Source organism: Pleurodeles waltl, chromosome 4_2 (genome assembly GCF_031143425.1).
Source record: "Pleurodeles waltl isolate 20211129_DDA chromosome 4_2, aPleWal1.hap1.20221129, whole genome shotgun sequence".
NCBI classification, from domain to species: Eukaryota; Metazoa; Chordata; class Amphibia; order Caudata; family Salamandridae; genus Pleurodeles; species Pleurodeles waltl.
The window spans coordinates 656504308-656520772 of record NC_090443.1 but is presented as its reverse complement, the minus strand read 5'-3'; the positions used below and the strand labels follow the sequence as shown (position 1 = coordinate 656520772).

At 41.4% G+C, this 16465-nt stretch overlaps 1 protein-coding gene and 1 long non-coding RNA gene across 4 annotated transcripts in view; one reads left to right on the top strand and one right to left on the bottom strand.

Annotated features, from left to right (window-relative positions):
* Positions 1-16465, top strand: part of LOC138293159 (uncharacterized) — a 195319-nt gene that overhangs the window by 36769 nt on the left and 142085 nt on the right. The window lies entirely within an intron of this gene.
* ADGRL4 (adhesion G protein-coupled receptor L4) overlaps positions 1666-16465 on the bottom strand; it is a 918866-nt gene continuing 904066 nt past the window's right edge. For all 3 annotated transcript variants that reach the window (XM_069232213.1, XM_069232212.1, XM_069232214.1), the window contains 2 exons: positions 5151-5319; positions 1666-3393 (listed from right to left, as the gene is read on the bottom strand). In XM_069232213.1, coding sequence (XP_069088314.1) covers positions 3331-3393; positions 5151-5319 — 232 coding nt within the window. In that variant the 3' untranslated portion in view covers positions 1666-3330. The remainder of the gene's footprint in view (positions 3394-5150; positions 5320-16465) is intronic.

The following is a 16465-nucleotide window of genomic DNA, read 5'->3' as shown; positions in this document are numbered from 1 at the left end:
AATATGGTGCAGCATTGTCGGCTATCTAATGGGAAATTAGTGTAAAAAGAAAATGGTGCTAATGTGTGTTAAGATGGCCCTAGGAGCTCTTAAATCAGCCTCCAAGACTTAACTGGAGACCCCATATGCCACCACTAATGGAATGTACAACTTACGGAGTACAGATTTACATTCCTAACCCTACCTCAAAAGTGGAAATGAAAAAGTGATCACTGACAGGCCTGCCTCCTATATTCTCAACAATTCACACCCATGAGTGATAGGGGCACAGGGCTGGTAGCCTGATGACATCAGAAGTTCCCTGTCGCTATGGCAATGTGACTCCTGGAAGAAAATGCATAACAGTGCAGCTGACTCAATACTGTGGATTTTTTATACAGGAAGACAGCAATGAGACTCACTGTCTCTTTAACAATTATCTACAGCAGAGCGAGCCTACTAACCACTTTGAATCGGGTGCATATAGACATATATATAACGGAACAAAGATGCCTAGTGAAGAAAGCAATTTGCAAAATACAATACATGCAAAGTTACAGATCAGGTATCATATCAATGAGTGAGTTTATATAATACAACCTGGTAGACTTGCACATAATTTTATATCCGATTTTATTGAAAGTACATCAGTATGTGAAACATGGAACATGCTTGGTGCTCAAGTGATAGCATGGTGGGTTTCAGTGAAACAGTGCAATGGTGTGTATAATACAAGAAGCTAGTAAAACTATAGTAGACTTTGCAAAATATGTCCAATTTGGGGGTCTTGAACATTCAGACACCCAATCAAGTTGCGTGTTTTTGAGTTCATTCTGCCATAAATGTCAACAGCGTTTCTACCCTACGGAAGTAGAGGGTCATTGTAGGGGCTATAGCATGAATGCACTATTCAGACCAGGATCCTTTTCAGATAGACCTAGGGATGCCAAATGTTGTGGAGGTATACTCTTTACTACTGATTTTCTCACAGCCAAACATTTCTGATTTAGTTTCAGAACTCTGCTTTACTTCTGTGCATCTCAAACCTTCAACACTGGAGAGCTGAGTTTCTCGGCTCGATTTCGTAACTTACCTCTCCGGGTCATTCCCAGGCAATAGCTCTGTGTCTGCATTCATGCTATAGTCTCTATGATGGCTTCTACTTCCATGGGGTCAAAATGCCGTTTACATTCAGGGCAGTGTGTACACTAAAACACTAAAACAGACAACTCGTTCGGGTGTCTGAATGTTCAAGACCCTTAAATGAGACATATTCTGCAAAGTCTACTATTGTTCTACTGGCTTCTTGTATTATACACGCCATTGCACTATTTCACTGAAATCCACCATGTTATCACTTAAGCACCGATCACATTGAATATTTACATACTGATGCTACTAAACTGCAAGTATATATGTTCACTTCTTGTTGTGCTACCTGATCTGTTATTCTGCATAAATTATATTTGCAGATTTCTTACTCCACGAGGATCCTTTCTTCTTCCCAAATCCAAATAGATTTATAAAGCACAGCTTATCAGCCGGGGGGTATCCCAGCACTAGGGCTTTGAGGCTGCCAGCTGGAAAGTCATTTACGTGGCTCTTTAACAATGGCATACACTTGTGTGGGACACTCTGCACCAATGTGATTGTGCACTGGAACTTTCATGACTCGAATGCTGAATGTTTTACTTTTTAGTACTTTTATTTTCAGTTTCTTAACGTGTTCATAAATAATGTTTCTTTTTATCTCGAATGCTTTTTAGCTGTTTTAATTATGTTTGCAAGATTATCTATGGCATAACTCTACTTGAGTAAAATCGAGAGTTGAACTGCTTGAGCTGGAATGAAAAGGCATGAAATCAGTTGAATTAGCACAAGTCAGCAACTTCTATGCTTTTATGAGTTAGTCAGTTTTGCCTGCAGGAAGGGAAGAAAATAGGGAGGAGCCGAAAAGGAAAGGTGCCTTAACTTGAACACGCTCAAGAACTTGCCTTTAGGCTTACTAGTGGAAAGAGAGGCGAGACAGGGTCTAAATGCCTTGTCAACGCGTGCTGCTTACAAGTCGCAGCACTGTGCTGGCATAATTGTGCTTACTCGAAGAATAAAGCCGAATCATAGGTAAAAGACAGCAAAATGTGCCTCTCTAACTGTCAAGTTGTCTAATGGAAAAGCTGTGCAGAATAAATATCAACTATGAGTTTGAAAGGAGGCATTTACTTTTTAATCAGCAGATTACTGCTACATTCCCACACAAGACCGGGACAAATGGGGGTGGGGGATTTGTGTGGCGAATTGACCTCAATATACAAGCAAGAAACTTAGTTCAATGCCTGAAAGAAAGTGGATTTAGTAAGTAATGAGTTCAAATGACACATCATTGCAATTGTTGACAGAGCATTTTGAATAAATACTAACTTATGCTATTTGTTTCAGCAATAAAGCTCATTGAACAACAACGGTTACAAGTTATAAACAAAAAAGTAATACATCATCAAATAAATTAGACTTAAACAATCTACAGTGTTTTGTACTCGTATGAACAGATAAATTGTCATCTACTATTTACCCTTACAAAGCACATGATCATAAAGTTGCCTTTCCTTCATAACTGCGATTTATGAGAAAGACAAACAACATTTATCCAAAGAATTTTCAAGAATGTGCGCTGAAAATGGATATGATTTAAAGGCTATGGCCCTTAAATAGTTTGATTTGTAAACATACATGTAACTATGTTTATAAAATATTTGCATTTGGGGGGCAAGCGTATCTTGAGCAACGTGTCAGTGCCTTCTCAATTGGGCAGTCTAATTCAATCTATCACTCAATACTCACGCACATTTTGTAGGACACACATTTGTAAATGTGTATGCTCATTATGGACATATTAGGAATGGTAAGTGGCATACACTGACAGAGGCTCATAAAAGTGTCACTTTAAAGCATTTCCTCTGCAAGTCTTCTTTTTTGGTACATAAACCAGGATTGTGGCAAATAAATAGGTTGCAAGGACAAGTGGAGGAACAATTGAGTGATGATTTTGGATTTGAGTGCATTGCTTTAATTAAAAAAAATCTGGAAAGTAAACCATGTAATATACTTAACAACATATTGAGTTGACTACTGTCCGGTATCATTAATATCTACTTCATTTCCTCTACAGACTGGAAATGTAGATTGATGCACAAAGGCTAATAAGGGGCATTTAAATTGCTTCTGTGGGACACCTAACAGAATTAAAGATAAATTGTTTTCTTTCATCATTGACTGTTTGATTATACAAAAAGTGATGATGATCATAAAATTTCTTCTTGGTTGCCTGGTCATGCTGTCATAATTTTCAGCCATTTATCTCAGGAAACCGAAGCAGCACGGCACGTTTTTGAAGAGTCTATAATATTCCTCCTGAATCTGAAAAAGATAATATTAATTTACTTTGTGAGTGTTCTTTCAAGGAAACAATCACAGATGACTCAGCCAGTTGATTAGATAATTGACGTAATAGAAGATACACATGTTTAACTTTCATATATGTAATGATTTAATCCAAGGAACTGTTATCAACAAGTTATCTTAGCATATCTTAAAGGAACCTATGAAGCAACCAGGTTTGCCAGCTCAGCATGCTTTGAATATAGCAGTGATAAATATTACTCTAGTTCAAGAAGTGCAGAAGCCCACCAATTTCTCTGTGATATCATTTAAGGCAGGAATGCTATTTAATAAATCTGACTGAACAAATGAAAAAAAAAAAACTAAAAAATACAGCTCTTCTAAAAAGGTAGCGCACAGTCATTTTAAAATGAAGATTCTATGGAGAGTTTTCTTATTTAATTTGTTTCAATCATGGTAACTCAACCAACACTTACACTTTTGTATAAGAATTTTGCATACAAAAGATAATATTCCAGGTATGACTTGGTAGAAGATAAGGGTAATGCATAATTTCTGATTTTTAGAGGGTTACAGTAATACTGTTGCACATCTATAATGCTGGTTTAGTGATGTGTTTTAAATTAGTTTCCTTAATTTATTTTCCCTTCATAATAAGTTGCAATGTTATGCGTATTCAGGCCCTGATTATAATTTGGGTGATGTGAAATTAACTAGGGATGGGCAGAAGTGACAGAGTTTCACTCCGCGGAATTCTGCTGAGTTACATAAACACTCTGCGGAGTCCGCAGAGTTCCATGAGCGGGCAGAATTGGTCACATTGTGCTGCTAAGCTTGATTTTTAGCACTGTGAGCTTCTTCCACACTATGAAATCAGCACAAACAGCACCTCACAGTGCACCACAGGACGCCACTTCTTTCTGCCACTAAAGTAGTTTTTGTACTCGAGCAGCAGCTTTCTCAACGCAAATGGTCATGATCTTCCATGACCGCCTGAGTTGAGAAATCTCACTAGAAGGCATTTTAGCACCTGAAAACCACATTAATGGATGTAAATTCTTGCTCACCAACTTAACTTTAGCAAAACACACATAAGAAAAAACTCCACCATGTGGCAGTTGGTGGAGCTTTCCCAGTAGTCCATGCTTCAACCAGAATGCAGAGTGGGCAAAAGTCTGCAAACTCCACCAGTGGAGTGGAATTGTTTGCCCACCCCTAAAATTGACAGACAAAATTCTGCTCCATCTGATTATAAGTTGTCTGGTTTTGTCCACACCCGTTTTTTCTTGGTGTGAGAAAACTGTACCCAATTTTTCAAACAAGGAAGTCAGGTTTGAAATTGCTTGAGACTTTCAAGCCTCACTCCTCAGGCTTTTCCTGATAAGTGGCATACAGTGCTCCATTCTGTGCCAACAATTACCTTCCACTTCCCTCACCTACTCCCTCTACCCCGTGCCTCAATCCCAACCTTGACCAGGGGTCCAAGGATATATTACCACATGCTTAAGGAAAAAGCTTAATGTATGCATTAAACCTGATTTGAATTGGGAATTCCGTGTGGTGTTACAACTAAAAAAAGTGATTTACTGCACGGTAATAGTATGTTTGTGCGCAAATTTACCATTTCACCTGTACCATTCAATTCGTAATCAGGGCCTATGTAATGTAACCCGGGATGATGGCTAGTAACACAACCTGCACACCATAACGTCACCATAAACTTTGTATAGAAACAAGACGTGATAATTCTGGCTATGCCAGCACACCATACTTACTTTCTTAGACAAAACGCAAAGAAATATGAAAATGAACATTCCTTGGAAGGCATTTGCGATTGTGAATAGGTATGCCGTGACTACGGATCCGCTGACAACATGCAGGACCCCAAACATCCAGGTAGCGCCAAGGAGGAACAGCAGGGCTAGGGCGCCTCGAGCGCAGGACCTAGGAGAGGTGCATTAAAACCAGAATTAGAACATTTGTAGTGGAGAGACGCACAGACCCTGCTTATTGGAATGCTTATTTTTTTATATTCTGTGTTACATTTTTGTATTTTTGAACAGAAAAGCTATTTCTGTTTGAGTCCAGAATCCGCGAGTCAGTTCCTTGTCTTGAACTTTTGGATGATGCCTCACTGTCTCTCGCTTTCAGTCATTGCCTCAGAAGCAGCAACATATTCATCTATATGGAGCTTCAAGCGTTACGTTTTCCCTGGTGAATGGCATTGCCATATGATTTGATTTTAAACCTTATGCATGCGCTTTTCCCGGGGGTACGGTGCATGTCTGTTGCAGCATGAAGTATTCCCTGCCAAGAGACCTTGAAAAACGTGCCATACGCTTAAGGTCAGCTCGTGCACTTGACATAAAAGGCGGCTGAGATTTTTCAGGACTTTCCATCCCGGAGATGTATAAATCCATTGGCACTCTCTCGCAAAATGCATTTCGCTTTCGGCACCATCATTCTTTCCTTATGGTTACAATCAAGACACACTGCCTCATTACTCTGTATGTCTGCTGGCAGCCACTTGTGCTCTAAGTACTCGCAGTGCGGTGATGTACAGTACAGTCACGATGGCCTGAATACGAATAAAAAGAGTGTTTTTCGAAACCTAAATAATGAATACATTATATTGCTACCCTTTGATAGCCAGGGAACTGTGAACTGTACCATTTGATGCCGACATCATAACTGGTCTTTCCAGAACCAAATCCCCGTTTAACATCAGTATAACAGTTTAAAACACGAAAGCTCGAGATGTGACATAGGAAGCAAAACAATTAATCACACACTTAAAAAAGCAAAATAGATGGAAATCAGTGCGATGCAATTAAAACATGCGACTAGGTAATACATTTGTCCCTGTTGGACAAACAGTTCTCGCTGCACAAATGTTTTGCAAGTTCTTTGTGAATCCGTCATGAACGAGCGTAGGTGGGTTAAAGAACTATGGGCCTTATCTGCAAAAACCTTTTTGTGGTCAGAAACGGCCTGAATAACAGAATCACGAAAATGCTTTTTCAGACGTGGAAAACACAAATTACGATTTGGTAAGGAATCACAATTTGTGTTTTTAGTGATTCAGGATTTGGAAAAGGTGTGTTTAGGGTGTCCTTTCAAAATACAAATTTCAGTGCTATGTATGACTGATAATGGGAAGGGGTCCTAGGGTGTCCTTTCGAAATACGAATTTCAGTGCTATGTATGACTGTAAATGGGAAGGGGTCACCCTCCACCCCTCAGACCCCTTCCCCTTCGTGGATGGGACCACTACTTACTCATAAAAAATTAAACTTAGACATTTCATCTTATTTTATGAAACACATCTCATTTTCCTTTAAGGAAAAGGGGCTGCATTTTTTTTTTTTAAAGTTTGTTTTATCAAAAATCAGTCACAGACCTGTTTGTCTGCTGACCCCAGCAGGCCACCACCCCTGGGAAGGCTGCAATTCCTAATGGGTCGCAAACTGCGACTTTCCTCTTTAATATTCATGAGGTAGGTTGATTTGTGACCCAGTAAAAATCACTAAGTGAAACACAATTAGTTTTATACATTTGGAATAGAGATTTATTAATTGTGATTCACATAAAATCACAACTAAGCAAATACTATTCCTTCAATTTGTACATATGGCTCCTATGACGGCAAGCAAAGTGAGAACATAATACTACTCACCCTTTAAATATGCTATAATTCATTTTAATGTCTGACCTAGAAAATACTTAAATTGCTTCACCAGTCTTGTGCAGTCATAAAATGTATAACCAAAAATACATCCATAAGTGTATAGACAGAGGGGCTTTTGGCCATCCCTCTTCTTCCATTGGTCTTTTCAACTGTCATTCACCTTTTGCTTCCGTCCACCACAGCATGGGGCAATAGGCAGCCCGACTCTCTTCCACTGTGATTAACAGAATGTTTTCTGATAATGTGTGGACATCTGCCCAAAAAGAAATGCACATATGTTTTAGTACTGGTGGGCCAGTACTTTGCCAATTATTTTCATTCTGAATTATTTTTCAATGTTTAGTTATCCTTGTGTCTTTAAATTATGTCCTACAGTTACAGTTCTTCAATGTCAATAAATATATTTTCTTTCCATCAATGAGAATTATATTTTACTATGATCTCTACTAAAACTTAAAAAAGGGTTCTATGCTTGTTTCAAGCCCACTTTCTAGCTAGGAAGCATCCCTAGTGATCTTTTAAATGTATATGCATTTCTTAATTTAATTCTTTTATTGCAAGTTTCTGGCCACCACATTTAGGCAGTGGAATGTTTTCTTTCTTTTCTTTTGTTTGGTAGCATATGCGTGCTGTTAGAAATGGGGTCTTTGGTTGGCAGTCAGGTTACCTCCTGTCCAAGAAAGGACCCTCACTCTAGTCAGGATAAGTCACATACAATCCAAATTATCCTGTGCCCACCCTCTGGTAGCTTGGCACTGAGCAGTCAGGCTTAACTAAGAAGGCAATGAGTAAAGTATTTGTGCAATAAATCATACAATACCACCATCTAGCACCACAAAAATACAAAACACAGTGTTTAGAAAAATATATAATATTTATCTGATAAGATGCAGGTCAAAACGATTAAAATGCAATAAATAGATTTTGAGATATCACCATAAAAGTGATATAAAATGTCTTAAGTCTTTGAGAAACAAGTAACTGTCCTTTAAAAACAATAAAAGTTCCTTGCAAGCACAAAGTACCTGGTCCCCACAAGGGACTGCAGAGGAGGTGATGGAAGACGGAGAGGTGTGCGTCGGTTTCACCCCTTTGCACGCACTGACTTGCGTCATTATTTTCCATGCAGGGGAAGGCTGTGCGTCGATTTCCTGTGCATGGTCTTGGTTCCTCTTCGGGTTGCGGGGGTTTCTGGCGCCCAGGGACTGTGCGTGGAATACTGGGCTTGTGGAGTGAAGTCACAAGTGCTACGTCGATCCAGTGGGCGTTGCGTGAAATTTCTCCCGCACGGCAAGCTCCGTGTCAATCTTCTCTCTGCAAGTCAGGCTGCGTCATCGTGGGTCGGCTGTGCGTCGATCTGGTGGGCCATGCGTCGAAGTTCCGGTCACAACGCAGGCGCCACGTCGATCTTCTCCTTGCGAAGTCACGTTGCGGCGTCCCGGTTCAGCACGCAGTGAATTTCTCACCGCTGGGCAGGCTGTTAGTCATTTTTAGCAGGCTGTGCATCGAGTTTTTGCCGCACAAGGAGTCCGATTGCAGGAGTGAAGTCTTTTTGGTCCTGAGACTTCAGGGAACAGGAGGCAAGCTCTATCCAGGCCCCTGAAGAGCACTTCTCAGCACAGCCAGAGAGCAGCAAGGCAGCAGGGAAACAGCAAGGCAGCAGTCCTTGTCAGAAAAGCACTCCTAGTGAGTACTTTGGCCGCCAGGTAGTTCCTCTTGGCAGGTCTGGTTTAGGTATTCTTCACCAGCAGGTTTCTTGTCCAGAAGTGTCTGTGAGGTAGAGTGTCTACCCCAAGAAGTGTCTAAAGTCTGTGGTTTTGGGCCCTCTTCTTATACCCATTTTGGCCTTTGACGTAGGCTTACTTCAAAGAAAAGTCTCACTTGATTGTGAAATCCTGCCTTGCCCAGGCAAGGCTTCAGACACACCCCATGGGATTGGAGTCTGCATTGTGTGAGGACAGGCACAGCCCTTTCAGGTGCGAGTGACCACTCCTCCCCTCCCTCCTAGCACAGATGGCGCATGGAATATGCAGGCTACACCCCAGCCCCCTTTGTGTCACTGTCTGGAGAGAGGTGCAAACAACCCAACTGTCAAACTAACCCAGACAGGGAATCCACAAAAAGGCAGAGTCGCAAAATGGCTCAAGCAAGAAAATGCCAACTTTTTAAAAGTGGCATTTTCAAACACACAGTCTTAAAATCAACTTTACTGAAAGCTGTATTTTTCAATTGTGAGTTCAGAGGTTCTAAACTCCACATGTCTATCTGCTCCCAAAGGGAATCTACGCTTTAATCATGTTTAAAGGCAGTCCCCAGGTTAATCTATGAGAGAGATAGGCCTTGCAACAGTGAAAACTGAATTTGTCAGTATTTCACTGTCAGGGCATATAAAACACAACAGTACATGTCCTACCTTAACCATACACTGCACCCTGCCCATGGGGCTACCTAGGGCCTACCTTAGGGGTGTCTTACATGTAGGAAAAGGGAAGGGTTAGGCCTGGAAAGTGGGTCACTTGCCAAGTCGAATTTACAGTTTGAAACTTCACACACAGACACTGCAGTGGCAGGTCTGAGACATGAGTACAGTGCTACTTATGTGGGTGGCACAACCAGTGCTGCAGGCCCACTAGTAGTGTTTGATTTACAGGCCCTGGGCACCGCTAGTGCACTTTACTAGGGACTTATGAGTAAATCAAATATGCCAATCATGGATAAAGCAATTGATAGTTCAATTTACACAGAGAGCATATGCACTTTAGCACTGGTTAGCAGTGGTAAAGTGCTCAGAGTTTAAAAGCCAACACAAACAGGTCAGGAAAAATAGGAGAAAGGAGGCAAAAAGTCTGGGGATGACCCTGTAAAAAGGGCCAAGTCCAACATGTGCAATAAAAAAATAGCCATTGTACCAGCTGTCCAAACCCAGAAATATTAGTTTTGCCAAAACTTGTTAGGTTTGAAGGGCAATCGTGAGTGCGACATTCATGACGAGCATATTTTATTAGACACATATTGTAAGGACTTTCATGCAGTCATTTGCTTCTTTGGCTCCAAAACCTTGAACAACTGCCTTCAGACATTGCCAGCCACATCTTGGATCAGGCCACAGGATTTTAGTCTCGCCTTCTTTTTATTGGATGTTTGGGTACATCCTTTCACCTCCGCTGGAATGTATGAGGGCCTGTTTTACAGCTGAAAGCGACACTCGATCACAGTACAGTTATATGTCTTAATTACATCAGTGCATTATACACAAAAGTCATCCTTTTTAAATTGTTTTGAACTGGAGTACGCATTTTATTTGCTTTTGTCAGTTCCCCAGTAGGATTGTCTCACCTATTCGCTTTGCCAGTAACCATGACTTTTCACTTGACACTCTGATGAATGAACCCTCTACAATGGCGAAATAACCAGAGACCAGTTAAAACAAACAGATATACAGCAGAAAGAAGCTATGCTAATCACTATCAAAAGTGTTTCTAAAGTTAGGAGACTTTCCAAATGTTTACATGCTACTTCTCTAAAAAGGAATGTTTCAAAGTACATCAATCAATCAAGAATTTGTAAGGAGCACTACTCACCTGTGAGGGTCTCAAGGTGCTGAGAGGGGGGGAGAAGGGGGCTGAAGTGCTGCTACTGCTGGAACAGCCAGGTCTTGAGAAGTTTCCTGACGGTAAGGAGGTCTTTGGTCTGGCGCAGGTGGGTGGGAAGAGTGTTCCACGTTTTGGTTTCGAGGTGCGAGAATGATCTACCACCGGTTGTAGTTCTGTGGATGTATGGGACGCTTGCGAGATTGAGGTTGGCGGAGCGGAGATGCCGGGTCGGGGTGTAGAAGGAGAGCCATCTGTTGAGGTATTCTGGTCCGGGATTATGCAGGGCTTTGTGAGCATGGATGAGAAGTTTGAAGGTGATTCTCTTGTTGACTGGGAGCCAGTGCGATTTCTCAGGTGGTCTGTGATGTGGCAGTGGCTGGGGATGTCCAGGATGACATAAGCGAATGTCAAGGTTCAGAGACTCTCTAAACTGTTACACTTTTACTGTGTGCCAGAGAAGAGATCTAAAAGCAATGTTGGTAATTCCACATATTTGTGGTACTACTCAAGATATTAGTAACTCAGCAGATATTTTATCTATTGTTTGGATAGTAGTTGTATGTCTTCATTTTATTAATATGATCTGTCTTTTGTATACCTATCAAGACCAAATGATATGTTTGACAGGAGATGATTTCTAGAATCATAGACCTGTATGTTTGTGTTTAGATGCTTGCTAAACTAATGTACACACAGTCTCAGCAGTGAACCATTTCCTTTCTTAGATTCTAATGTTGTATTTAGTGCACCTGTAATAGGCTCTTTTCTTTTACTCCATCTTTTTTCTGCCAAGGTATGAAAAAATAAGTTCATATTTTATTAACTTAACTTCTGACTTCAGTAGATTTTTGCTCCTGATTAGCCTAGCAGCTTATGTCTGGCTAGCAGCGTGATATAGAGACTGTGAGGGCCAAAGAGCACCCGCAACTCATAAAGATTTCTCCTTGTGGATTTAGGTGAGACCGTAGCATCTATTATCCGTGTGATAGACCTCCTGAGGCAAACTGAAGGTTATTTAAAAGTATCTCAGCCTCAACCATCCATAACGTGCTGAGGCACAGACTTACTCTCAGGACGTGTTTTTGGTACAAGAATGCACCCACTCAAGCAGTAGCAAAGTGAAGCAATGAAAATCTTAAAGTTCAAATCATAATCCTAAACCTTTATTTGTTTCTAATAGAAAAGAATCAGAAAACCTATAGACAAAGTAGAAAATGTATTTTGTGAAAATTAAATTCCACTGCAATTACCCAGCCTTTCTATGTCACTCAATTGTAACCTGACGGAATATGAAAAACTCTACGTTTCAGGCAACCAGACAAATAGTGATGCTAGGGTTAGGTCCACATATCAGATATCTTTAAATGAACTTGTTTTTTCTTATGCAAAAACTCCCCAAAAAGATGGGTTTCATGGCATAATTTGATGAGAGTTCCATAATATTACATATGATCTTTAGGTTACAGACTTGTTAGAAATTGTGTTTCTGGTTGGCAGAGATATGCATCCTGTCGAAGCCGAAACCACAATCCTAGTCAGAGTAAGTCACAACAACACCCTAAATTAGCATGTGCTTAGCCCCTGGTATCTTGGCACAGAGCAATCAGGCTTAACTTAAAAGTCAACATGTTAAGCATTTGTGCAACATTTCAAACAGAAAAACAGTGAAGACACCACACAAAAAGATATCACACCTGGTTGGAGAAATAAAGCTTAATTTAATTAACAAAAAAAGACCAAAATGACAAACATCTAGGGCCATATTTATACTTTTTGACGCAAAACTGCGCTAACGCAGTTTTGCGTCAAAAATATTAGCACCGGCTAACGCCATTCTGAAGCGCCATGCGGGCACTGTATTTAATCAATGACGTTAGCCGGCGTTAGCCGGCGGCGCTGCCTGGTGTGCGTGAAAAAAAACGACGTACACCAGGCAGCGCCGGTGTAGGGGGATATGGAGCTTGGGCGCCAAAAAATGAGGCAAGTCAGGCTGAGGCAAATTTTTTGCCTCAACCCGATTTGCGCCATTTTTTTCGACGCCCAACCCCCCATAGAAATGACTCCTGTCTTAACAAAGACAGGAGTCATGCCCCCTTGCCCAATGGCCATGCCCAGGGGACTTATGTCCCCTGGGCATGGTCATTGGGCATAGTGGCATGTAGGGGGGCACAAATCAGGCCCCCTATGCCACAAATTCTTTTTTTAAAAATACTTACCGGAACTTACCTTAATGTCCCTGGGATGGGTCCCTCCAGCCTTGGGTGTCGTCCTGGGGTGGGCAAGGGTGACAGGGGGTGTCCCTGGGGGCATGGGAGGGCACCTCTGGGCTCCTTCCGAGCCCACAGGTCCCTTAACGCCTGCCTTGTCCAGGCGCTAAAAAACGGCGCAAAAGCGGGTGTATGTCATTTTTTTGGACCCGCCCACTCCCAGGCGTGAAATTTGCCCGGGAGTGTAAATACGGCGCATATGCCTCAGAGTCAATTTTTTAGACGGGTACGCCTACCTTGCATATCATTAACGCAAAGTAGGTGTCCACGCAAAAAAATGACGCAAACTCCATGGACTTTGGCGCTAGACGCGTCTAACGCCAAAGTATAAATATGGAGTTAGTTTTGCGTCGGAATTGTGTAAAAAAACGGAGTATAAATATGCCCCCTAATAGCTAGAAGTCAGGATATTAATTTTTAAAGAATAAACTTAACTGTAATGCTTAAATGCATAAAGTTCTAAATCTTGTCACTCTTGCCCAAGTCAAATCTGAAAAGTCAGGCTGACAGTGATGGGGTGCAGGTAAGATACAGGGACCAGCTTTGGACCACTGAAACAGTACCTTGGTCCTCAGTTGTGTTGATGTTGAGAACAAGATGCGAGGAGCAAAGGAGGCGTTGCTTTGGCAATGATCCCAAAGATGTAGACAATGCATTGGCTCTGAGCTGTGCAAAATCATGGATGAGTTTAGAATGGAAGTGATGCATCACCCAGTCTGCAATGCGGTGTTCCCAAGCCTCACTGCATTGGCAATACACAGTGTAAACAACAATGTGGTGTCCTCGATCCTCACAGAAGCGGTGATGCATTGGCATTGATGGAGATGCACTGATTCCGAACCACACAATGGCATTGATGTCTGTATTTTGGACTGGAGTAGCACATTAAGGCAGAGTCCAAGTGCTGGAGATGATGAGTTGGAAGTCTTTTCTGTCCCTGAGGCTTCAGAAGAACAGGAGGCAAGCCAGCAAGCCCTTGCAGTCAGTCTGCTTCTGGCTTCAAGTGTGGGTTCAATTCTTCTCAACCCAACAAGGAGGGCAGCAGACAGCAGGCCAGCACAGCAAGAAAGAAGTTCTTCCCCAGCAGTAGTCCAGCTGTGGAGTAGTCTTTGTAGCTGCACAGTAGTCTTTCTTCCCTGTAGAGTATCCACAAAGATCCAAAAGTGTACTGAGTTGGTAGGGTAAGAAGTCCAGTTCGTAAAAACATGGTAGGTCTGTCCCTTTCAAATCAGGAATTACAGCCTATTAAATGTAATAAGGAAACCCCATTGTCATCTTACGACAGGAGGAGGCAAACACAGTCCTGAAAAAAGAATTTGAGAATTTTCACTACCAGGACATGTAAAACTTAAAACACTGATGTCCTGCATTTTAATTACATAGCACAGTGCCTAATGGGCTTGGTAGGACCTATCTTAGAAATTATTTATATGTAATAAAAGGGGAGTTTAAGGTTTGGCGAGGGGTTATAAATGGTTTTAAATTTCAAGTTGAAAAGGCAGTGCAACACTGCATTCAGGTTGCAATGGTAGGCCTGGGACATACTTTAAAGTGATACTAAAGTGTGTGACACAAGCAGTGCTGCAGGACCACTAGTAGTATTTAATTTTCAAGCGCTGGATACGCATGGTGCACTTCACCAGGGACTTATAAGTAAAATAAATATGATAATTAGGTATATTCCATGCAAACCATATTTTAGGGAGAGAGCACATGCACCAGTACTGGTCAGCAGTGATAAAGTGCTGAAAGTTGTAACGCTAGCAATATGAAATCAGCAAACGTTTGAGGCAAGCAGGCAAAAGGTTTGGGAAAAGACCACCCTTTCAGTTCTAACATGACTGAAGAAGGAAACCAAAGATGAAAATTCTTCAGGATGTGGAGGTTTCACTGGATGAATGGTACTCTATGTACCGAAGTGCTGAATGACTTTTCTTGGTGAGATTTCATGTTGCAGCTTGACAAAGTTTTCTATACCCAGTAGGTGGGTTTGTCAGGTTCTTTTGGAGAAGAGTTTAAATTCCTTGAATATATTTTGCAGAAAACTATCCTGAACAGGTTCACAAGAACTAAACAAGAATCTGACTGGTGGATGATGGTGGAGATGGGCAGTGAGCTAGCAATTAAGTTGGTTGACTGTAAGCATATCACTTTAGTATTCAAATGGAATTGTTGAAACTTCAATTGCTAGTACTGTGGCATGGTGGCATTTGATACTTATCCAAGAAATTTGCAGTGGCTGTTTCATTAGTGTTATTGCCCAAAACTAACAGTAATGTTTAATTACAAGTCTTCCATTGTGTATACTACTAGTAACTAAGCAGAAGGCACAACAAACACCCAAGGCTTTGTCTTGTGTCCCTCAGCTAAAAAGACGCACAGTGCCCCAAGAATGTGAATCTTATATAGTAGACAATCAGCAACAAGCAGTGCCCTGGAATTGCACTGCCTGACTGGTCCCTCGGGTATGATAGAGAGCTGGCCAGTCCCACTGAAATAGTTCGCTTTTCTCATCTAATTAGTCCAGAGTTTTTGAGAAATCTAAATTTGAGACATACCCAGAGGGCCAATAGCACAGCATTATAAATGGAAAAGCTGTTTTTGAGTTAATGTCTTTTTTAGCCTAAAATGTACCAGTGGCATACTGTCCCAAAACTAAGCTACATCCATGTATACAGCAATAAAACCTCACTCTGATATGTCAGAAGCTTTTGAGCAACTTCAAGAAGTGCCCTCATAAAACTAAGACTGTTTAAAAAAGATCCACAGATGAGGAAGCAATAAAGACTCACTTCTGCAAGCATCTAGTGGTATTAGCCGTGTTAGCTACCCCATCATTATGAACAGTGCAGCTTGTATTAGTGTTTATAGATGAATGTTGCTGTAATGGTGTTGAGCGCCAGAAAATTGTGTGGTCTGAGGAGTAATTCCCTTACTGCTCCCCCTTCCAATTGCACTTGACTCAATAAAATCCTGTGATAATTGCTTTTGGGACACTAGAGTTTCACATATTTTTCCAGGCAACTTCAAAACGGGTTACAGAAAGAGCTCCTCTATCCTTTTACTTTCAATTTACTTGACTTCAAAGGAAAACTAAAATTGAGGCAGATAAAGTCAAGGACTGTTACCTCCATCTGGAGCTAGGTACCTGATGCCTACCTGGGCCCACCACCTGTGACCTAGTCACACTGATTGCTGGAGCGGATGTATAAAACACACAAGGGAAAGAAATTGTGTGTTATGCATCAGGCTTGTAACTGTAGCTCAGTTCCTGACTTTCGCCTTTTATTCTCTGGCCCCCTTGTCCTTGGGCCACATCAAAATACTTGTATGTGCAGGTGTTCCTTGAGCTTCCTTGCCTACTACATGGCACTGCCCCTATGTTACATTGCTCAGGGACAGACATTACATCCTTTTTTTACCCATCAATAAAAGAAACTAATTTCCTTACAAATGCAAACCGTGCAAAACTGGGTAATGACCATACACAATGTATGGCCTGCTCATGTTATCATACACTCCTTCAGCCTGCTTGAGGGCGT